This window comes from Poeciliopsis prolifica, unplaced genomic scaffold, assembly GCF_027474105.1.
Source record: "Poeciliopsis prolifica strain line A6 unplaced genomic scaffold, Auburn_PproV2 SCAFFOLD047, whole genome shotgun sequence".
Taxonomy (NCBI): Eukaryota; Metazoa; Chordata; class Actinopteri; order Cyprinodontiformes; family Poeciliidae; genus Poeciliopsis; species Poeciliopsis prolifica.
Genome location: NW_026562422.1, coordinates 2352286 through 2376908, shown reverse-complemented (window position 1 = coordinate 2376908; position 24623 = coordinate 2352286). Strand labels below are relative to the sequence as shown.

The following is a 24623-nucleotide window of genomic DNA, read 5'->3' as shown; positions in this document are numbered from 1 at the left end:
ACAGTGATGTAGAGCTGATAAACATAAAACAAAATTAGGAATGCACATTGTTAGTATTGGTATTGGCTGATTTATTTGTTGGGATTTTTTTTAATACATTGGTCTCGGTTTGATAAGTAAAACTGGACTAATATTAATAACCCATAATTATTAATATCTTGTTGCTGTTTGTACTTCTTGTAATAAAACATGTGAGAACCAGTAGTCTAGAGCATTCTAAGCATGGAGGGAGACCAGCTAAGGTTAAAGCTACCAGTGGTAGGAAGACTGCTCGGACTGGGCGGTTTGTACTTTGCTTTTTTTGGGCACTTCACTCAGAGCTTTTGGTACATTCCAGCCTCTCCCCGCTTAGACAAACAGAGGGCAGAGCTCTTCATCATCCCGCTCTGTACCTGCCGTGTCTCTGCCTCCCTCCTGCTTATCACACTTAACTCACGCTGATTTCTAAACTTGGGTATTCCTGCTGGACGAGCCCCAGATTCTCATCAATCAGCTGCCAGACCACGGAGAGGAATTTCCCCCAAGCAGGAGCAGAGTCCTGCGAAAGGTTACGTAGCTCCAAAAATACACAAATCTGCTCTATTAGCGCAGTTTGAAGATGACTTAATAAACTCGTTTTGTAGGTTTTGGGATTTTGGCATACAGCTTTTCTTTCTATTTTTTTTTTTTTTGAGTCGAATCTTTGCTAACCCACCTCAGCAGTCAGAAGTGCCGCAAGAGTAAAACAGCGAGGAGGGATTTCCACTCTAATCTTGAAAATCTGTACAGAATGTTATGTCAAAATATTGGATGGCGGGTACAGAGCCTGCGGTGTTTCTTCAGCTTTTGGTTCGACATGATGTTGATTTCTCTCACAACGAACACCCAGACATCTAAACGGCTTGATTTTCTGACTGTTTCCTGGGCTTTTTTTTTCCTCTTTCTTTTGTTTAAAGGTCGGAGGCGGGAAGTGGTCAGGCCCTCCGTTGTCTGCGGCCGGGGTTCAGCGAGACAGCATGCGGATGGTGGAGGATGGGCCCTGAGTTGGAGTTGGTCCCTGCTGCTCTGCGTCGGGCCCCTCCGTCCAGAGGAATGACGGCTCTGTGGTGCTCCCTCTGGCTCTCCCTCCTGCTGCCGCTCTGCGTCTCACCGGCCAGGCTGCCCACCGCTCAGCCCACAGGTAGGATGTGGGGCCCCGCCCTCGGTTATCTCTGGTTATCTTTTCTGTTTGAGAAGACAAGCAGAAAAACACAAGTCTACATTTTAGTTGCTGCTTTTGGTAAGATGCGTGGCCTGTCTGAATTGCTCACATTGGAGGTCAGGGTTTACCCCAGAAAACTTGCTAAGCCTGGTCACCAGCGGCCCACCCACCATGTGGTTGTGTTAATACTAAAAGTTGGATGGAAACATATATGCTCTCTCATCAGTCTCACTGCCCACTCAGGGCAAACCTCTATAAGTTGCACTTTTATAGGTTTGAGCGAGCCAAGCAAGCGCTGAGGCTTTTATTCTTGTTACTGGTTACTGGCACATAAATAATAAAAAAAACAACTTTTCAGACAAACAAGTGCTTAGCCTGGTGGGGCATGTAAAACCTGGTGACTTGCCAGGCACATAATACACTAGGTAAAACATGTAGTTGTTGAAGTTTTCCACTTTTTGTCACGATGCAACCACAAATTTCAGTGCCGTTTATTTGTCCCCATGGTGACAGCATCATATTGTGAGTATGAAGCCCTATGAAAACAATTGTCAATTTGATGTAAAACTGAATAAATGAAGAATCTGTGACAAGTGAAAGGCGCTCCACCTGTCTGAGTCAGAGCAGCTAATCGATGTAAAAAAAAAAACTAAGGCAAGGCAACTTTATTTATATAGCACCTTTCAGCCAAAGTCAATTTAAAGTGCTTGAACAAGACAGTTAAAAACAACATACAACAAGAAGATGTTAATAAAAACATCAAGCAGATCAAGAATAGACAAAGTAAACACTGAACATTTTAAACATAGTAAATGAATAGAATTTTAAAAATTAAGAATAGGCAAGTCTGATAATCAGCAGGAAGGTTATTCCAGAGCGCTGGCACGTAAAAATTAAAAGCTGCTTCATTGTGTTTCGTTCTGACTCTCGGTATAGTTAGTAGGTTTGATTCTGATGATCTTAAAGGTCAGAGTGGTTTATAGGAATGAAGATCAGAAATGTAGTCTGCATTTCTATTATGAAGTGCTTTGTAAACTACTAAGGAGATTTTAAATTCTATTCTTTGTAGTAGAACATTTATGCACCGATGAACAGCTTTGCTTCAATTAGTTTAGTAGCATGTTTTCTTTTATTTTGTTGACGATTTAATTTGACAAATTGGGCCTAAAATCAAGAAGTTTCCAGTTCTGAAATGATTAATCAAATTAATTGTGATGAATTGGTTATTGAAATAATCGTCACCTAATTTAGAAGTCGATTTATCGTTGACTGAAATATTCGGACTCAAAGAAAGTCAGTTTGCTTAAAGAACAACACACTCTGAGCACCAAACAAGCCAAAACTATACAAACATTTCAGGCAATGAAATATTTATTTTCTTATTTTAAAAAAATGAATAGTTATTTGTTTATCTGCATCTTTCAATGTATCTATATAAAAAACAAAAGGCTTAAATCGTTAAATGAATTATTAATTGATTAATCATGAGAAATCAAATATTCTATTGATTATGTTAATGTGACAAAAGGGGGACACTCACAGAGGTGTGAATATTTTGCAGCCATGCTAAATGTTCTGTTTTTGGACACTTCACGCTGAGCAGCTTCTTCATCCCCGTCACATCTCAGCGCTCCGCTAACTTCAAATAAACAAAACTGTTTCAGAAGACATTTATTGTTTATGTAAATGTGTTCTTCTTTTTGAGTCCCCCAGCAGGATTTAATTGGACTGTTTTTGGTTTGCTGAGCTCAGTGTGATTTCTCTCTTTTTTTTTTTTCCTCTTTGTTCTCGAGGCGCAGACATGCCCAGAGATCAATCCAAAGTAAACGTCAACTGTGTTTTCTTTAATCTCTCCATATTGCGCAAAAAACACCCCAAACAGAGTGCTGTAATCTTTTTCTTTTCTTTTTTTTTCCTGAGGCTTTAGCCAAGAGTTATTTTTCCCGCACCCCCTATCCCGTCTCTCTCGCTCTCTCTTCTCTTTATTTTCTTCTCTTTAAGTCAAAAGCCATTTGAAGCGATCTTTTGACACTCTTCACATGCTGCAGTTGCATTAAGAAAGATGAGGGCTTGTGTGTTTTTTCTGGAGAGGATCCAGATTTGTCTTTGCCACTTTGTTCATTTGTGTAGGAACACGTCGGGGCTATCTTCCAGACAACACGGCTCACAGGAGGGGATGTGGATTGCACCTAATGTCCTCTCATAGTGTGTGTGTGTGTGGGGGGGGGGGGGGGAGTGGGGGGGGGGGGTGATTTCGGAGTGAAAATCCTTTAGAATGTGATGTCATCTGAGGAATTCCATCACTACAAATGAAACGAGTGAAAAAGCTGCTTGGGGCCTCTGACCGCATGTTCAGCCCCAATGATACGACAGAGCTGTTGCGATTCTGTGCGTCGCTGCTAAATGACTTTGGGCGTGGTTTTGTTTCGGCTTTTGTATTTTTTGTTTATTTTTATTTTCACTGCTTCATATGTTTGCAGAAGCACAGCAGAGACCAGCGTCACTGCTGGTTCTATACATGACGTGTGATGGTTCGCTTGACCTGATATGGATGAAAGTGTGTTTTTTGATGAAATGACGGGACTTTATCTCGCGATCAGTGTCTCTATTGTTGGTTACTTTCAATTTGGTTGAAATGAAAGACACGGCCTGCATCGAAGATGTTATCCCACGGTTACTGTAAACCAGGCAGACAACTGTAAATAAGCAATGGAACATAAAGGAGCCCTTTTAGAGATACTGCAGTGTGGCAATAAAGTTTTAGCTTAGAGATGAAAGCACAGATATAAGCAACTTTTACAATAACACTTTTTGTGACTCCAAATCTATTCATTAAAACATTTGCCTAACTGTGAGTTTCTTCATAGAGCATATTTAAAATATTTGAAAGAAAATGTAGCTTGAGAAGCTGAGAAACCTAAAGGCAGCACACATTAAAACACACCACAGGCTGCTGTTTGTAAAGCAACCAATCCAGGAGCGCCATTCATTTTCCTCGCCACTGATTGGCTGTGCCCCTAGGAGCAGAGGCAAGGAAGACTGAGGATGTTAGCTTTTACTGGATTGCCAGGACAATTTCCACTGAGTCTCGTAATATGTATTAAGAAAAAGGCAAACAGTTAATTGACTTATGATTTAATGTTGATTAAAGTCTTATTTATTAACTAATAACGTCTGTTAGACATTATTTTAAGATAGTTTGGCAGCCGTCCAGAAGAGGTCGCCGTTGGTCATCTTTAAGCAGAACCAGTCGATACAGAAACAAAGATGGCGGTGCCATACCAGAACAGGAAAGTAACAGTTCAAACAAAGTCCAGTTTGGGATGTTAAGTACACTTTGTGTTCTGTTTTGAAACATAAACACTCAAGTTATTTTTTCTTTTCCTATTCAGTAACCTAAGAGGTTCCTGTTTTGTTATATTTTATAAATATGTCTCCCCTGCCCAGTAGGCATGTCCGGCCTGTGGCCCGTCTCCCTGTCGGCCTTTTGTCCTCCCGCAGAGTTCCCCGAGTCCACAGATGGACCAGCAGTGGGAGCAAAACGACTGTCATTTAATGGCAGATGGTATGACTTCCCCTCAACCACAACAGCCCTGAGTTGGGAAGTTCCTTTAGCTTTACGCTAACAGTCTGTGACTGTGTGTGTGTTACAGTGTGTGAGGAGGTGAAAGGTAGATGGACATATGTGTGTGATGAATAGTAATCAGAAGGTCCTACAATGTTGTTGAAAGCTTACACGTTATATTAATTAACCAAAAGGTGTGAGGCCTCTAGCTATCTGCACAGCAGCTGTATTAATGCTGTCTTATGAATTTGCCCACGTTTTGTGTTGTTTATATATGTGACCACTGAGTGTGGGTGATGAATGTTTTTGACTTGGAAAAAAAAATCTCTCTCTGCTATTTCTACTTAAAAACCCCTAATGGTCGCCTTTCACTTATGGAAGATTTTAAATATAAAACCTGTAATTATTTCAATGGAGGGTTTATTCCATTGAAGGCCCTGAAAGCATGTAATTTCATTTATAAAAAAGAGGAAAAAAAGCTCACCCAAAGAACAGAACTACCCATTAAAAAATAATCATGAAACGAGCTTTAAAAAGGCTTCTAGAGTCATTTCCAGACCTATTCCCTGCTTTTTATGTGTGCATTAGTAAAGCGAGGCGGTCCTGTGGTCTGTCTGCGAGTGAGTGTGACGTGCAGTCCCCTTGTTTCCATTAAGTCTGTGCCGTTGTTTATTTCTCCAAAGGCTCGTGGCATTCCCAAATGTTGGAAAAGAAGGAGAAGTAGCGTTTTGGAAAGCTGGGTGAATTGATGCTGGAGATTAATGACGAAGAGCAGAGGGTGAATGTCTGTGTGGGTCATTATCCCACCTTTAGTCACTGACCACACACATACATACACACACACCTCCTGCTGGTGGCTTTTTGTGGTTGTCATTTGAGATTTTGTCACATTAAGACCGCAAACCATGACGTATTCCATTTGCAATATTGTTCCTGTATAATCGGGAGTTAAAACTCCTTAAGATTCTCCAATGAGTCTCTTGTCTTTCCCAGATATTCTGAGGTGTTCTGAATAAAATCATCCCCCCGGCATCATGATGGCTTTGCTTCCATCCAATTATCACGCAAATACATTGCAAACTTTTGAAAAGTCGCAAAAAAGAGACAAAAATGCGAGTTAGACATGTTTCCGTCTCCTGGACCAGAATAGGGGTGATTTGGACAGATGTTGGCGCTACATGTGGCAGTACGAAACAAAATGTACCACACAGTCTAGCAATGTGACATAACGCCCTCCGCCTCCCTGCTGGAGGGCAAAGAGCTGCTCACTGACGACAACTACCATTGGTTCTAGCTGTCAAGTTGTCAAGATAACCTGATCAATCTGCTGGTGAATATTAAATGTCTGTGTGATATATAAAAGAAAAAGGGATGCAGTGCTTTGTTACTCATTCTCAACACCATAAAAACTAGATAACTAGATCCAATAATATCACAGTAACATGCAATGTATCTGTAGGCCTACAGTCCCTGAAGCCATATTAACAAATCAAACACTGGATTATACTTTTAAAATAAATTAATAACGATAAATATACTCAACAATGAAATAAATACATTTACCTTGTAGCATTTCCCAATGATGGATATTTTTACTCCCTCCCACCAGCTAACTTCTCTTTTCGTCTTCTTTTTGTTGTTGTTGTTTATTTACATATTGGAGTACTTGTCAATGGTATTTTTTTTGTTTTAGTACTCCACCCTGGTTTGAATCTGATCAATCTGCTGGTATTAAAGTGAAGGAATCCGAATTCCTGACTCAGACAGAGACGTGTGTGAGATATGTGACGCCTCTAAACACAGTCCATGTCAGCAGGGGCTGCTTAGGTCAACAAGAAATTGGTTTTCACACACACACGCATGCAGTAATTCCCATATTTTCTTCTTCTTCTCTGTCAAATTTCATTTTGGCTGCATATTTTATTCTCCTCTGTCCAGCACATGAACATGCACAATATTGCCGGTTGAAAGCTTCTCCCGCGCTCGCAAAGTCTTTGATGATCACAGTGTTTTCTTGAAGGTATTGTGTGTGTGTGTGTGTGTGTGTGTGTGTGTGTGTGTGTGTGTGTGTGTGTGTGTGTGTGTGTGTGTGTGTGTGTGTGTGTGTGTGTGTGTGTGTGCGTGCGTGCGTGCGTGCGTGCGTGTGTGTGTTTGTGTGAGTATGATCGTGTGTGTGGGTCTCAGAATAGCTGACAGCTTATGCAGAAAGCAGTTTTTCTGAAGAACTTCAGTGAAGACATGATTCTGCCCTTTAGCTCACAATAAGAAAGGTTTGATGTATTTTCCCATCATCTTGTTCTGAGACATACCCGAGTAAACCTGAGGAGAAACACCTCAGCATTTTGGTATTTACATAGCTGCATTATGTAGCTATTTAAAAAAATAAAATAAAATAAAATTTTGATATATTTGTTCAAATCATCACTGTTGATGTGGAAAAAAGTGAAGAGAAGCTGAGCATAGCAGTGCGGGGGTATGTGAGCAGTGCGTACATGAGAGTGACTAACAGCGATAAGATCCTCCTCCTGGCTCTGATTGGTTGTGTCTGACCAGATTTCTTCAGACGACAATAATAACTGTGGGAGAAGGCAGAGAATTAAAACTTTACTTTAACAAGTAAAAAAATATTTTTTTTTACTTATGTTTTAACAATAAGCATGTAATAAAAGCTACAAACCACAGCTTCAATATTCCACTCCTTTAGTTTTCACATCAAAACTCATCATGAGTAAATTAGGTGTAGCAAATTTGACCAGAAACCAAAAATCTTTTTTTTTTTAAGTCAGCTGACCAGTAGTGTGCAGCTGTTCAGCCCTCTTCAATGAAACAAAAATGAAAAGATGACAAGGAATATCTGTGCATTTTTTTGTTTGGGTTAGAGGGACTCCTCTCTCCCTTCCAGTTTGCATGTGTCGGCTCATTTTCCAGAATATCATCACGCGTGTTCGTATGGTGGAGCGCCAGGCCTCACTGACCTGTAATCATCCCATTATACGCGCCATGTGTGGGCTCAACAAGAGCCATGAGGAACCGGGCTATTCATCTCAACCCGGGCTTGATGGCGCTGCAAACGGTTCCTCCTCTGCAGCAGAGTCACAATGATCCACATTTCCCTGGCAACGTTATCAGGAAATCTTTTGGCAAGCGTGGGAAGCATACAGGTCAAACAAGCTGTAGAGAGAGCACTGATTTCTGCAACAATGGCTGCTTTGTGTCGACTCTGTGATGCAAATAATCCAGTAGACACCCAAGACTTTTTTTTTAGTCAAGGAATTAAACGCTGAACACTGCTTCCGTTTAGTACAGCATCACAGAAGTTCTTATGATAGAATATAGTTATGCAGTAAATCTTTTTTAATATTTTTTGAAAAATATTTTAAAAATCGTTACAGTTTAGTTTTACATCCTTCAGAGAAATTGAAATATGACAGAAAAATCACCTGGGCAAATACAAACTGCAGCTTTCTAGTAACGCAGGGTGACAAATCGATTTCGAGGTATTCATGCCGTTTCCTTCAGTGAAATCTCCTGCAGCGCCACCACAGGCGAGAAGGGGAACAGGTTTTGAAATGGTTTGGTTTTTTTTGCTTGGTGCGAAAGAGAACAAAAACCAGCTGGAAATGGAACAAATGTTGCAGTTTTGGTCCCCAGTTGATCTGAGTCTACCTGACTATCAGATGTGGCAACACCTTTAGTTTTGTAAAGTCTTTTAAATGTTCACTTAGGTAAAACTTTCTGAAAAGGGAGCTGTCAGCTGCAGATCAGCGGGTCACTGTCACTCAGCAGGACTCACACCGACCCCGCCCCTGCTGTCACCAATCTGACTATTATTATTATACCTCATTAATGCCCTTTGAAATCCTCTGTGAGAAGAATTGCATGAATTATGGATGAAAAGACAGGTCTGTGTGTCTGGCCCTTGCTGTCTTCATGTTACTGTGTGCTTCTCTCTATGTTCTCAGCCCATATATGCAGGGATATTAAATAAAAATCGCATTGTAAGCCCTAGATCTTCGGAGGAATCTGCTTACCCACCGTTGTCTTTTTCTCTCTTTCTCTTTTTTGTGGAAATGTTTTGAAGTTTCCATCAGCTTTCAAGGCCCTCTCATAGCTGTATGTACCGTGTTACATCGTAATGATGTCTCTGAGGCAAATACACACTCTTCTCTGTTTCATACACACCTGTACATGCCCTGTGTTCTACCCCTGGCTGCGGTTCAGGGCAGTTCTCGGCCCATAGGCTGACAGCGGTGTTGACATACGGCGGGTTTTTAATTACAAAGCTCCCCCTTAAGGCAATTGTTGAGATACTTAACAGATCAAGCAGACAACACGGAGAACAGAAGGCCTCGTTGTATCGTATCAGACTGCTATTTGAAAATCTGCACCTTTTTTTTTTTCTTTTAGCCGCTGAAACTGGAGGTAAATGTGGCTATTTCAGCTTTGCCTTCTTTTAAAAGTTATTCATCTTCCCACCCTCTTTTCACCTTTATTTGCATCTGTCCCTCTGTCATGCAGCTCAATAAACGATGGCAGTAAATCTCACTGCCACCGTTTATTGAGCTGCATGTTCTTCAATAAACTGCGGAATGGATTTGCAGTTGCAAAATGCAGCCAGTATACCTTATGCATGTTCAAACCTGCTGTACACCACACGTTGCCATGCTTCCTCCTACTTTTTCAATGAAAAAGTTTCATTTTCAGATTCGTAGTGTGTCACGTTGTCATGTCGACCCGCTGTATTGACATGTGCTGTCCACTTGAGTTGCACAATTTCAGTCAATTTTGGATAAAATCTACATTTTCCTCGCACTCGTTTTTCTCATTAACACTGTCAGTGGCAGTCGCTGTCTCTGTTTAATTGGAATTCATGTTGATGACCATAATTCAAGATTCTTATAACAAATTTATCACGATAAATGATAAACTATACGATAAGTCCGACTGCGTCTGGTGCAGTGGTGCTCTATCCAACAAGCTCAACGTTTCATTGGTAGCAATGTAACGGCGCTAATATTTGTACATTGGTGTTGGTTCTGTGTGCACATTAACCAAATAATCCCAGCATTGTTTTTTTTTTTTTACCTTAGCGCATCCAAAATTATTATGAATGGGACTAAATACTCAATACTACAAAGCCCGCCTGTGACATGGAACAAAAAGAAAGAAAAAAAACTTTGCCCACGACTTGATAACTCTTGGCCACAGCCTGTTTAGTTTGTGGCCAAGAATTGTTATAATTAAGCCATTCCCACAAAATAAGAGTTATAATCTCGCATTATTAAGTCATTCCCACAGATTGAACGACTCGTTCCCATGAGTTATTAAGTAATTTGTCTCATGTCGCCAGAAGGGCTCCGTACAATGCAACGTTCTGTACCTCAGCTCTCACAAAACTGCAGTTTCAGGACATTGTCAAAAATCTCTTTCATGTTCATCCTCCCTCAACTCTTCTTCTTCTTCTTTCCTCTTTCCCAACCTTCTCTTTGTCTCCTCTTTCCACTCTCACACATCTGCTCCCTGTGCCTTCACCCTTCCCCTTAATATAGTCTAATTAGGTCACCTACTTCTCTCTCCATCTTTATTTCCTTTCTCTTCCCCCCTTGTCTTCCTCCCTTTTCTTTTTGTGGCGCTTCATCCATCTATCTTTGTTCACAGCTGAAACGATCCAGAGGCTTGTGCTCTCACCCTCATGTGTGCTTCTGTTTAACGCTCCCCCACATCCAGCAACAGCTGACACATCTAATATTGAAACCAAATTCCCTCCCTCGGCCTCCCCCCTCAGTATTCCCTTATGTTATTTTGCCAGGAGAGCTAAAATAATAAACCCTTGTACCGTCTGCAGAGTGTAATGGAAGCCTTCTTCACCCTGGAAAGAAGAGAGAGACGTGGAGTTGTGCTGGCTGACAGCAGCACAGTGACAGTAGAGCTGACTGGATTTTTTTCTTCCTTTTTTTCTTATTAAATATCCGTCATCAGATGTTTTTTTTTTTTTTCTATTCGAGAACTGTTATTTTTGAATGCGGCATTTGGTAATGGGCTACATTTTTTCCTAATGTGACAGATTTCTCCGCATGCAGTATTCTGTTTCGTGTGTGTCGCTGAAAAACGAAATCAGAACGAGCTAAGAGGTTGTTTTTCTAATTCACAAAGCTTGCTTCAGATTGGAGAAACACTCAGGGCTCTTAAGATAAAGGCCAATGTTGGCTTTTATCTGGAAGGAGCAACTTAAACATCTGTGATAGAGCTGGTTTGGTAATCTGGCACTCTGCTGATAAAGTGGACTCCAACTGACAAGAACTTTTACCATCCGATGTTTATTTCTTCACTAATGTTTGAACAAAATGCCTGTAGTTCTTTAATGATTAAACGCATTAAATGTGTACATCGAGTTGTACTTTTCAAAACAAATTATCGCCTGTTCTTGAGTACATTTTCCCCTAATGCTCAGCTGCAGAAAGAACAAACTGTTTATTGAAAACGTTTTGCTCAATGGCTCTGCAGAATGAGGAAGTAACTCAACATATTGAAGCATGAGGTGCTCTATGTTGGGAAACTGACTCTTTGGAAAGTCTCATTATTTTCCCACAGTACTGTAGACGGACACAGTGCAACAATCCTACACAACATCAATTTAATGTGACAGACCAACACAATGTATGCATAATTATGAAATGGAAACAATAATTAGGTTTTTCTTGTTTCAATGAAGATCTGAAAAGTGAGGAGTGTCATTTTAAAAGCCAGCCCAGAACTAATACTGTGTAGAATCATTAGTTGATAAGCATATCATGTTAGCAGTTAGTGCGTACACCGTTGTAAATGTAGATTATTCGCAAAGGCTTTGATATATTTGGACGTACAACTTGGTTGTCAAACATACTAATATCTATTTGGACTGTGGGAAATGAAGGAATTTGTCACAAGAAATGCAGGCATTCAGTGTGCTCAAGTATGGAGTCTAAACTGTCTACGGACAGTGAAAGCGAAGTCTGCGTGGCTCAGAGACTAGGCGCACTACGCACGAGTATGTGGGAGTCGTAAGAGTTCCAAAAGACTGCCAACATTTCCAAATATGACAATACTTGCAGATGGAAGAAACAACAAATTTCAGCCTTCCTACTGTCATTTTCATTTTTTACTCAATCTGAATACAAACATCAGCATCTCACAGAAAATTGTTTCTTCACCTGACTCATTTTTTCTCTCTGTAAACATCTGCCAACACCACTATTGTTTTGATCGTGACATGGTAGCCTTTACTTATTACGTGTTGTTTGATTGACAGAAAGATGAAATTTTTGAGTTTCCAACAAGATGTTTGCCAATGACTTGTTGTTTTTTTTAGCTGCTTTTGATTTTGTTGTCTCTTTTGGTCAGTAACTCGGAGGATATAAAGGCCTTTAGAGACTTTTGTCAAAAATGTACTACATTTGTTATGTCCATAACGTGTGCTTCATATTTATTTTAACAGTTTATGAATATATGATCTAAATATGGAGAAGTTGTGGATGTCTAACAGTGACCACATTGTTCCCCAATAGAGATGAAACACCAGGCTTAATATCAATGAGAACTACCAGCAGTATTTTTAGATGCTTTTAGCTTTTATTCAGATTGATAAAAAGCAAGTGACAGGTCAATAAAATCTGTTGTTCCTGACAGATTAATTAACTAAAGGCTGCTGAGGCTTAACTTCGGTCTTGTTGCCAAGATCTCAGAAAGACAGAGTCATTGTCAGAGTCTAGACAATGCCAACTTCACTCTAGCTTTCAGATTTTAGCTGTGTGTGTGTTCTAAGTACAAGCTCTTCTGGCCTCTGATCACACTCCATAAACCCGTGATCTCTTTCACCTTCCACACAGATGCACACCGCTCTCTCTGGCGTTATCTATGGGTACTTTAGAAGATCTCTGTGCTTTTGAGAGAGGGTGGGGGCCACACTTGGCACCCTGGAAGGTCAGGGCAGGGTTGTAGTTAAGGTCACCAGAGGTCAGAGTTGAACATTTCAATCAGCCATCTCCTCATGCTGTGTCAGTGTGTTTGAACATGGTTTCCATCAGATGCTTTTCGTCTCTGCAGTACCAGATAAGAGGCCTTTGAATTGTGCTTTGAACTTCGAGACGTTCATTTCTTTCTTGACGGTTCAGATCACCCAGAGCGCAAATTCTATGCTGGGACCTTTTTAGAGTGCAATTTTATGACCATTTGACAGTTTTCCAAAAGTTGTCACATAGATTTGGTCAAGGTTGCGAGTCGCTATCAGGTTCTATTTTCCCTCCATCGTCTGAAGCTGTAAGTCATTCGACTCTGCCGTTGACATTCCCAGGTCATCTTGACTTTTGTTTGTGACGCTTGCACAAATCATTGCCGGCATGTCGTTAGACCACCTCCGCTCCCAGAACACGAAGCGATCCCGTTGCCTAAACAAGAGACTCCGCAGTCGTGTTTACTAAAAGCCACCTTGTAATCAGACTAGTTCCTCCGTGTTGTTGTGTGATCATGTTGTTCAGCTGCTCCCGCCCCGCACTCTCTCCACCGGCATCTTGGTTTTTATGGGGGGTGGGCTTCTTCTTCCACTTTGTCTGCTGAATTGAAACTAGGCCAGTTCGTCTTCGGAATGACAATTACCGTGGGCCAGATCCGCGCCCCGTTCCGAGGCGGGTGGGGAGACACGATGGGCGATGACGAGGGTCTGAAAGGAACGAACATGGCTGGTCTCTGCCAAGAAACTCTGGACGTACAGTTGCTTCCGATGCTCATTAGTGCAGCTGAGCAGAAGTCCAGGCCTGAGCAGGAGTGGAGGGAGGTCCGAGGGGGGGTTGTTCTGGCACAGGCCAGGGCGGGATGTTTAGAGGCAATGTCTATCTTTAACTTGATTTTTGGGGTTTCTTTTGATGAAGCGCCACAGCTTGGTGGAGAGACCCTCCCCCCTTTCCTCCTTCCATCACCCTTCTTCTCTCCTCCTTGATCTCCATCCCTCGTCTCTCCCCCAATAGGCCCTTTCGTCTTGGCAGTCTTCTCTAGGTCGGTGTGAGGTTGTCAGGCTGGCCCAGATTAAAGGCATTGTCCAAAGGTATTTACATCCGGCCAAACCATATTAAACAGAGATTAGGGGTTTTCACTGCACATTCGAGAAAGGAGAGGAGAATAGAGGAAGGAGTGAAAGAATTGGGAAGCTTTCCAGAGACGAGCAAGATTTACAATTTGAGCAGTTTTTGAAACGGAGGAAGAAAAATTTGGTCTTTATTGATGGCGGGGAGGAGATTGATGTTGTTGGTGGGTGGTGTTGTGAGGGTGGGGGCGAGGGGAGGCTCTACAGATCCTGTTTGAAGGTCATGTGATACTGGCTAGTCTGACGGGTTGCTGAGCGTGCCAATCGGTTGGCAGCCAGTGCCGCTTTTCAGCAGAGGAAGTAGAGGCTAAATCTGTTGGCGGGAGCAGCGAGCAGACGACCCACTGCTGCTGAGGACGTCCCAGTCAGTCTATGAGGCTGACATACCTTGGAAGATATTTGTAGTGAATTATGGTGTCTTTTAGACATATAAAACAAAAATAAGATGTACACAAAGACTGGCGAATGTATTCATACTGCTTGAGCGGATTTAGATTTTCTCATTTTGGAGTTTTCTGCTTTGATATAAAGAGATGCATCTTCAACTCAAGTCAAATTAAGTCTATTTGTTTCGCCCCTCTCGGCATCAAGACAGTTCAACATGTTTTATATTATGAAAACATAATACAGTAACAGATTGTGAAACCTCAAACATTATATATTGTCAAATGCCATCATCAAAATCAAGCAAATAAAAATCAAATATATTGATTATATATATTATATTATAGGTTTTGTTAATCAAAGCAACTCTAAACAGGTGGGTTTCTAAAGGAACTTCTTGTATAGGATGTTTTGCAGTCTTCTTGAAGTTTGTTTCAATGAGAAATTTGAAAATTTATCTTAAAAATGAAAATCTGATCAATGTAAAACTGGAAGTATGACAAAGTATTCGTCTTCAGTCTTCAGTTTTTATCAAGTTTTTGTAATCAGTAGAATTGTATTTTCCAGAGACTTATACTGAAGAGACTACTTCACTGTGGAAAAATCAGCTTCTATTTAATGTGTTAAACTTGGCTAGATATTGTCAGTATTTTGACCTCAATTTGTTTCTCATACCTGAGTTTAAATTTATTCAGTCGAGACCAAAAGAAATAGAAAACTAAGTGCTTTTTTTAATGCAAGAAACATGCAAAACCACTTTTATGTTTTGCGTCTATGATCCAGCTTAGCTACAAACAAAAACAGCTTTGCCCATTCTTATCAGCAAAAAGCTCTTATCAGATTGAATTTAGCACTTATTTGAAGATCAATTCTCACATCCTGCCACAGCCTCTTAATTGCATTCAGATCTGGACTTTGATCAGGAGATTCAAACGCATAAATATGCTCTGATTGAAGTCATTTCATCCATCTAGGTTATATGGAACGTAATGTAAAGGAATTATGACAACCCTATTGGGAACCCCTCTATACCAAACAGAGCTAGCTGATTAGCTGTAATTCGGATATTTGCAGAACATCCCATCCCTGTGAAATATTTGAAGCTCGGCAAGGATTAATGAATCAATACATGCAAATCACATTCATCTGCATTGAGCATATCATCCCCAGTGCCAGCACCGCACGCACCAGGAGCCACGAGTGATGGCTGAGATACAGGGAATCCAGCCTTTTACAGTAGTGGGAGCTGTCTAATTACCTGCAACAGACCATTTGTCGCTGAATTGTCTGCCGCTGCTTTGGGAGCAGCCTGCTCCGCACATGTGGGAAACACAGCCTTGTCGTATGATTAGTTAAATGTAGTGAGGAGGAGGAAAGAAAAAAGGGGGGGATAACCTGATAAAGATAAATGTCTCTCCGGAGCATCTGGAATCCATCACTTTCAAAGCAGCTTAATCTCTGATATGGCTTTAAATAAAGCACATGCTCCTGCTTTTCTCTCCGGCTCAATCAAAGTACCTGTTAGGAAAGGAGAGGAAGAAGCACATCAGTACCCCTCATATACACGTCTAAATCTAAAACAATTACAAAGAGAGTTTTTAACTTACCACAGATGTCATTGATAAACATCAAAGCTAGCAAAACGATTTAAAGTGTCACGCTCTGTCAAGGTAAAACCTCAAACTTCAATGTATTGGGATTCTGTTTGATAGATCAACAGGAAATGAAAATTAGGCATAATTTTCTATAGTTATTACAAAAAATATCTGAAAAGTATACTTTGCATTGGTATCGACTCCCTCGCCAATCTTAATAGTTTATAGAACTATCTCATGAGACATTATGTTACAGTACAAGGGTCTCTACCAGCTCAATCCATCTTCCCATCATGATGCTGTGTCAGTGTTCTTCAAAAGCAATAATTAGTGCTTATTGATGTCTTTTAACCACTTTTCCATAAGGAACAAATTTGTAGGCAGAATGAGTTGGCATGGGCCTCTATGCTACGTTTTGTTGAAAGCTCTGCCTGCGTGGTGAATGTGTTGGTAGCAGCTGTGGAAGCATGTGCAGAGCACTGTACATCAACCGCTGCTGTATGCGGACGTCGTTAAATTTACGGACATTCCAGAAACGCAACACAAAAGTTCCAGCTTGAACTTTAAAAAAAGAAAAGAAAAAGTGATTGATTGGGTTAAAAATTTTAACATGTAAAAATTTTAACATGTAAAAATTTTAACGTGTTTAAATCTGTTATTAACTGAAAATAATATGATGAAGTCTCGGCTCAATTACATATGCTAACCATAAGTTGTTAACTTGACCTGACATGACAGAGTCTATGCTTCTTCCTGCTCCACCAGGATTTTTTTACACAATCCTTCAGTGCGTGTGTAAGAGGGTGTGTATGCATAAGAGGGATAAGTTTGGAAAGACTTCCCACATAAAGAGGGCTATTTATCCCTAGGGCTGTGGCCTGCCCACTGGCCCCTGGAGAAGTTTGTAGAGGATAAATAAACCTCTTCAGACACACAGAAAAGACGGAGGCTCTGAGCAGCACTTTAACAGACAAACGCACCCCAGTATCTCAGAGACAGACCTACTATTCTGAAGGGCTGTTTGTTATGATATTGCTCTGAAAGGGCCAGAGGGGCCAGAAGGGCATGGGCCCCCTTGATTTATGGAGTGACTGTCCAGCCGGGGCCGTGGAGCCGCGCATACAAAACACAGAAGTACCTCGTTTACAAGAGTACGTACACACACATATCTGAATCTACATCCACTACAGCGCACACACACCGAAAAGTCAGATCTCACACATTGCTTCCAGCTGGCGTTGGGTTCCGGGGATAGTGCCGCAGCCGCTCTGCTCAAACAGCTTACACATGCTGCGCCGGACGGCAGAGCAGCGGGAATGTTGAGATGTTGATATGAAGCTGGACTTAGCCACAGAGGCAGAACAGGAAGCATTGCTTAGGCTTTGTTCACCTTTGTTTCTCTATCAGACATCTTTGGCATCGGCCATTTACAGTCTGAACACTGCTAATGGGCTGAAGCTGCGTTTTCAGTACAGGAATAAGTAGCAGATCCAGTGTTTGTCCAGAGAACTTTGGGCTCAGAGAGACTTGAAAGGGATAGTTCCAATTATTTTTATTTATTTTTTTAAAGTAAGGTTTTGAAAGTCTTTAATAGACAATTTCATAATTTTCTGGTGAGTTTGTAGAAAATTAAAGAGGAAAGAGTGAACCACCAACCTAAACATACAAGACAGAAGATTCATCAGCCTGATATTAATATCTGTATCAGTCCTGATATTGGAAAAAAGATTCTAGATTAGATATTGTGACAATGTGCACAATCCGTAAGGGTGTAATTCTATGCCTTGTGCTCTGCACGTCATGCTTTATTATATTATTTTACATTATATTGAGAATTCCAAATTGCATTTTCTGAACCATTTTAAAGAAGGTTTGTTGCAGTTTATTTTTTGTCAGCTTCAGTTTCTTTTGTGTAGTTTCTATTGGTTGTTCTAATTCTAATTACACTGACTGAACAAATTAAAGTTGCTTTTCCAAGTTTGACCAAGCTAATGAATCTGTTGTTGTGTTTCAGTGAGCTGTACTGGTGCAGAGTTAGCAAATAAATTTGTAATCAAGTACATATATGTCCTAAACCTCAGATATTTGTTTTGGTATCCAAAGTGAAGACAGTGGATGGGTTCTTCCCTGAGAAAGACCTTACTTCAGAAAATCTGAGCCATCAATTTTAGATGTATAGTTTAATTTTAAACTTTTGAAGTGTATTGTATTGCATTTAGCCACAGAAGAGTGTCCAATTCTAATGTATTCTCTTCCGTAAATTCCCACCTTGGATCTCCTCAGTACAAACACAGCTGGCCACACAGCTGCAGTTTTTTTATTTATTTATTTATCTTTTCTCATTTCTATAGGGACTGAAAGTGCCCGGATGTTAATTAGGAGTCCCTTTATGCATATTTCGCCCGGCGTATTTGCTAAAGAGGAAAGAGTGAACCACCAACCTAAACATACAAGACAACAAAAGAGCAGCGGCTTGGTTTCAACCCTGCGGCCTCACGCTACCTGGATTTTCACCATGAGCCTGTCTTGACCAACGCTCCGCGATTTGTCAATCTGCCATGGAGCAGTCGAGTGTTCACAAAATGTGCAAGCCCGTCGAAACCAAAGACACGTTTAATGCACAGCAGCTTTAAAAATCTGCATTTCCAAATTTGGACGACGGACATTTCAGCCAAGACGCGTTTCTGTGCGACATCTGAGAAATTGGGGTTCTTTAGAGTGTGTTGCTAATGGGTTTTGCTGCATTTGTTCAGCTCCTGGCAGTGTGTAAACATCAAAGTTTTGAATGAATATTCTTCTTATATGTTTTCCCCAAGATCAAAGCAAAAGATGCACAAATGCATTTCGGCGTCCCGTCTCGCTGCTAACAAATGCTAATTGGACATGTTTTGCTGCTAAAGTCTTTTCCAGGATAATATATTTTATAAAGAAAATGCATGATGAATACAAAGAATGCTGCTTTCTACTCAGAGGGGTTTCACTCTGGTAAGTCCACTACCAGATTTTTATATCTACCTCACAGAGCCCATTTCTCCACGTTTAACACTTGAAAATACTCTGCAGCCCTTTTTTCTCAGGTTTCTTTCTCAGACGTACACAAAGGTAGAGAGTCATTCATGCTGGGCTTGAATTTATGTGCTGTGCGCTGTTGCCTCACTAGTTTTTCTCCTCCTGAATGGAGCTTTTTGTTTTAACAAAAAGACGTGTTGTAAATCTGCTTGTCGAAGCCGGAGGCCACTGAACAGCCCCATTGGCTTATTATTGACCTAGCATCTCTAGCCTGGCTAAAGAGAAAGAAGTCTTTTTAATCCTTCAAATGCTTTGAAGAAACATTTTGAGATTGGGTAAATATTAACTCGGTTAATTCCTCTATGACTTAATGTGTACAACGCCAAAGTATTCGTGCCTCTTGAACTTTTTCACATTTTATCTGTTTCCAAGCAACCTCCTACTTGGGATTTGTTGGGACTTTACATGACATACATTTCAAAGGGACCTGTAATTATGAAGTGGAAGAGAACAAAACTCTTCATAAAAGTATTGTGTGCTTATGTACTCTCCTCCACCATTTACTTCATTGCTGAACAGCATTCCAGTCCAGTGTAACCTCGTCTGTTTGAAGTTCATTATTCACACACTTGCAGATTTTTCTGTAGAGTCTAGCTCCAAGCTATTAGTGAAAAATTCACAATTACAGATTTTTTTTTCTGATCCATGAGTGACATTTATTTTCCTGTACCCCCAAGAGTCGAAATAAAGAAGACTATAGGTGTTCAACTGAGTGTATTAATGAATATTAAGTAGAGCCAACACTTTACCTTGCTAATTTTGATGAACTAATTCCATCTGTTTTTGCCCATTAAAATTTTGAATGCAATTAATTGCTTTCAAAATTTTCAAAATACAGAGCTGGAACCTCTATATTGTGTTTCTGGTACGCCAGTAAATCTGTAACACCCGCAAATGATAGCGATGCTTCTGCTTCTCTTGGCCCAGTGGAGGTTATTTGTAGCTTAAAAAAAAAAACAATCAGATTGGAAGCTTATCGGCAAAGCTATTCTAGCCTGAAATAGCATCAATGTAGCATCAGCACAGACATCATCCATAGTTCCACATCTTTAAAGTAGTCCCACGAATGATCAGTTCACTGAAAAATGAAATGAGAAAACTTTACTTTCTGATGGTCGAATTGGATAAATAACAGATTAGAACAATTAAATGTCTTTTTGAGCTTACATGTCTATTTTACTCAATAATTTAGGAGACATATATGGTTCTTAATATAAAAATGTTGCTTATTTTGTCTCCAAATTGCAAGTAATTCATTAGAGGCCCATTAGCTAAAATGATAAAACATTTTAATCATGTCTCACCACTATTATGAAGAGAAATTTGGTGTTTGAACTATTAACATAAAGAGTTATACGTATTTGTTGAAGGAGTTTGTAGTTTAGCTATTCATGCTACACTTTTCAGATATATCTTTATAAAAATAACCAAGTAAATTTTAAATTTGCTTTCTTCCACTTTATGACTGTGTAATACTTTCAGTGGCTTGTTTAACATTTGCTGTCTTTTGGCAGTGGCTGCTCAAGGATGTTTTTGTCCTTTCTGCCATTTTTGGGAGTGAGTGTCTTTGCCAACATAAATCACACACTTAACACATTCAGTACTGGCAGGGGGTGATGAGGCTTTGGGCATTGAGGGGGCTTGATGGGTTCTGTGTTTTGTGTGTAAACAGGTGCATGTTGAGTAATTTGTTACAGAAGCTGTCGAAGACATGTGGAAGTATGCATGCATTAGCTGCCTTACAAGTAGCCTTTGTATATGACTGCACATTCAGCTCAATTGTTGCCATTAGGCCACGTCGATTATTTATGGTCGCCGTATTATGTATTTGAAATATGAATAAGAGGACACACCTCTGATGAATGAACAAAGCACCTCAGTGTCGCATCCAAGCGGCTCCGTTTCCTCCATTCTCTGCTCCGGTCGGCATCCTCAGCGAAGTCGGTAAACATGTTGGTTTTTCCAAGCAGGAATAAATGAGGCTTTTCTCACAGTTCACATCTGTCTGTGCTCTCCGCCTGATGGCCTGACAGCAGCTTTTCCTGTTTGTAGCCAAACACCATGACTACATTTCTTTCTTTAACAGGGTTTGGAAAAAAGGAAAGTGAGGGATTTACGTAAATTAGTATAAAAATAAACAGGAATGTGGGAGTCGGGATAGTTCCGTTCTTCTTACCGATGCGAATAATTTAGGAGTGAACATTTGGCAATGTCTGAAACGTATGCTAAATAGATGTGTGTGGTTTACGTTTCTATTGTGTTTGTGTCTGTTGAACTCACCTGGAGATGTGCAGGCTGTCAAACTGCTGTGGATGATTTCAGGGTTTTCTTAAGCTGCAACTTTCCAGTCCAGACTCCAGCATATTTCTGTTTGAGAGCCGGGGAACAGAAGACGTAGGCGCAGTACTCACCATATTTCTTTTAGGCCTTTTTACAAGGTCACATCCACAAACACAGAGCGTGAAACATCATTGTATGGGGTGAAATGCACTTTGTCGGAGGGAAACCCCAGATTTATTAGATCAACAGAAGAATTTGTCAGGTCTGTAATGCAGTTCTACTAGCCGTGCTCCAGAAAATAGACTATGATTGTTAACAAGTGGAAAACCCAACTGAGGCTGCATTGGTGAAGCAAACTGTGGGTGTGGCTGACATAATCACACATGGAAGTTCAGCAAGGGGTCACAGGATCTGAGTTAATCAGGTACTTTGCATTTGAATATGCCTTCTGTCTGAAAGCCATATTTAAGATTCAACACCCCAAAAATCAATCAAGTCTATTTGTGTAGCACATTTCAGCAACATGGGAGTTTATTGTGAAAATATTAAATATATTTATGTGTTGGTTTAGAGTGAATCAACTGGGCTACGCAAAGCATAATGTCATCAGATGTTGATGTTACTGAACAGAAAGTAAAGTTTGGAAACTAGCATGGACCACACTAGTACTTTGGAGATTATCCCACTCTGTGCTGAAAGGTTTGATATTTTCAGTTTTGTGCCTGTGGTAAGGCTTTGACCCACCAGTATATAGGAAGTTCGCTACATCAGAACTTATTCGTGAAATGTGTTTCCACCTCCCCTTCAGCTCATTAAGTCTTTTTCAGAAGAGCCGAAAGCAACCTTAAGGGAGTTATTTCAAATTTTGCTGTTTCCATCAACCATTTCTAAATGCGCACAAAAACTTTCATGTATGAAAGGAAATACCACCATGTCTTATTAAAACTTTAGTGCCCCTTCACAACGATTAACAACCAATGCTAGTTGGTATATTCCATGATGTTTTTAATCCAGATTAACCGACTTTGTAATTTAAACTACTCTTCTTTGTTCATATTTGTTTGCAGACTCTGTGTCCAGTGAAACTGCTTTCCTGGAGGACTTTATCTTGGGCATGGGGGACACCCTGGAGATGTCGTGCAATCGGGAGGACTCCTCAGAGCCCATCGTCTGGTTCAAAGACGGCATCGGACTCTCGTCAGGCAACCGAACGCGAGTCGACCAACGGATGATACGCATCATCAACGTGTCGTACGAAGACTCGGGCGTCTACACGTGCCGACTCGCCCATACCAACACCCTGCTCAACAACTACACCATCAGGGTGACAGGTGAGATATAGGAGGGTGTTCTGTAATCTCACATCTATTCTGCTTTTCTGTTTGTCCAGCAAAATGTAGTGACTTCCTATCGAACATTCAGTAATGCTCCATGCTAGCAGCCAAGGTTTAGAACTCTACGGAGATACACTAGAGCATGTTCTGTACGGAGATACACTAGAGCATGTTCTGTGTACACACCTCGCACAGACTCCCAGCCACACAGTCAAAGGTGAATTTCATTATCATGGCTGTGTGGTGAAAGCAGAGCGCTAATAAGAGCTCAAGACCAAGAGGAAGTGAGGGTGGGGCCGTGGGCGGTGGCGGTGGGGGTCAGGAGGCTAGTGAGCAGCAGCTTAAAAGTCAGGAGGCGTTTCACCGTAAAACCCGGGACACCAGCTGAGTCTGTTATTGACAACTAATTAGAAAGCAATTAGCTTGAAACATTTCAGCATTGAAAACAGATGGGGTGGCAATAAATGCGTGAGTTTCCTCTCTCTCACTTTGCCCTCCTACCTCCTGACAAGCTCTCACACACATACACACACACACGTACTCACCCAAGTGTGTTTGGTTACAAGCTGGAGAGGATGCAATCAATTCCTGTGCTAATCGGAGGTGGATAACTTCTCCTTTATGTCCAAAGTATCTGTTCCAGACTGAATGTGCACCATTGTCGTCATCTCTGATGTCTGAGCTGGAGTGTCTGGCACAATATTTTTTTTCTAAACTTAATTTCTCAAGTAAAATAAAATAAACACATTTGCTTCCAGCTCAGCTCAGCATGCTTCAGGGATTAAGATCAGAGTTGATGCAATTTCATTGCAGGCGTTAATGAAGTGAATAATTTTAACTCTCCTGTGCCTGCACAAATCACCTTAGAAGTTTGACATTGAACAGCATGAGGTGACAATATCCTGTTTTCCCCTGCAGTGCAGGTGGTTCTCCTCCCTCTACTTTAAGCACCGCGCCTTTGGTTTATCTGAAAACCCACAGCACACTATTGTGTTGGTCCTCAAATATTTGACTTAGGTGCAGATAGCTAAGAGCTAGGAGTGCACTGCTACCTTCTGCCTACGAGAAAAGATAATAAACTGTGTTGCTCTGAAATGTATGCGAATATTAACTTGAGCTACTGCTCAGGCTAATGGTGATATTACATTATTTTCAATTCATGTAAGAAAATTAGAAAAAACAGAATACCCATCCAAAAATCTCTAATTATCAATGATTGTAGTGATAGTTAGTTTTCACACTGTTACCGGTACTTTCCATGTTTTTCCTAGACGGTGACTAGCTGATTAGCACCGAAACTGACTAGCAGTTTTGTTGGGCAAGAGGTCTGCCAAACTTCAGCACTTTCTTTGGCATCGCTTTCAAAGGACTTCAAACTATTGGAATGACATAGTTTCTTGAAATCTGAGCAATTTTAGGCGTTTGTAACTTATTAAAACCTTGTTATGTCCTGAGACTCCATCTGTCAATCGAAAGTCTTTCACATTATTCACTGATGATGTGTGTGTGACTACCTCGGCTGGTGTGTCTTTGACAAAAGTCGTCAAGTGACCAGGGCAGTTTTTGTGGAAAGGGTTCTGATGTTTATGATTTATAAAATTTGCCACCAGACACATTGAAGCAGTTGAAAAAACAAAACATTTGACCATGTTACATGTTTTTGTAGACAGAAGTCTGAAAACTGCCGATTGAAAGGTTTTTCAGATGAGTGTGCTAGTTTTTTTGGGGGGTGTGGGTTGTTTTTTTTCCCTGAACATACCCAACGCTTGCTATGTCTATCAAGCACACACACATCCCACAGATTATTCACCATGTTTCCTTTTCTAAACCTTTTCATGTCTGCTCACATACATCATGCCATTTGGAATATGATTAACTTGTTTTCAGCTACAATCCCCATCTTTTTGCTGCTACTCCTCAGTGAGTATTTTTAGGACGCCTTCTGTCTGCTGAGTCGTACCACAACAGTGCAGTCGTTGGGCTCAGGTGTCAAATAATAGAAACAAAAACCTGCTAGTCAGGAGTTTGAGGAGCAGTTTTAGCTCACTGGGGCCATCGAGGTAACAGCTGGCTCTCATTAACCAGATCTGAGGATCTGAAC

The 24623-nt window shown here is 40.8% G+C and overlaps 1 protein-coding gene across 7 annotated transcripts in view; it reads left to right on the top strand.

Moving 5' to 3' along the window:
- Positions 1 to 24623, top strand: part of fgfr3 (fibroblast growth factor receptor 3) — a 74903-nt gene that overhangs the window by 5742 nt on the left and 44538 nt on the right. For all 7 annotated transcript variants that reach the window (XM_055057032.1, XM_055057033.1, XM_055057031.1 and 4 more), the window contains exons 2-3: positions 936 to 1159; positions 22256 to 22519. In XM_055057032.1, coding sequence (XP_054913007.1) covers positions 1012 to 1159; positions 22256 to 22519 — 412 coding nt within the window. In that variant the 5' untranslated portion in view covers positions 936 to 1011. The remainder of the gene's footprint in view (positions 1 to 935; positions 1160 to 22255; positions 22520 to 24623) is intronic.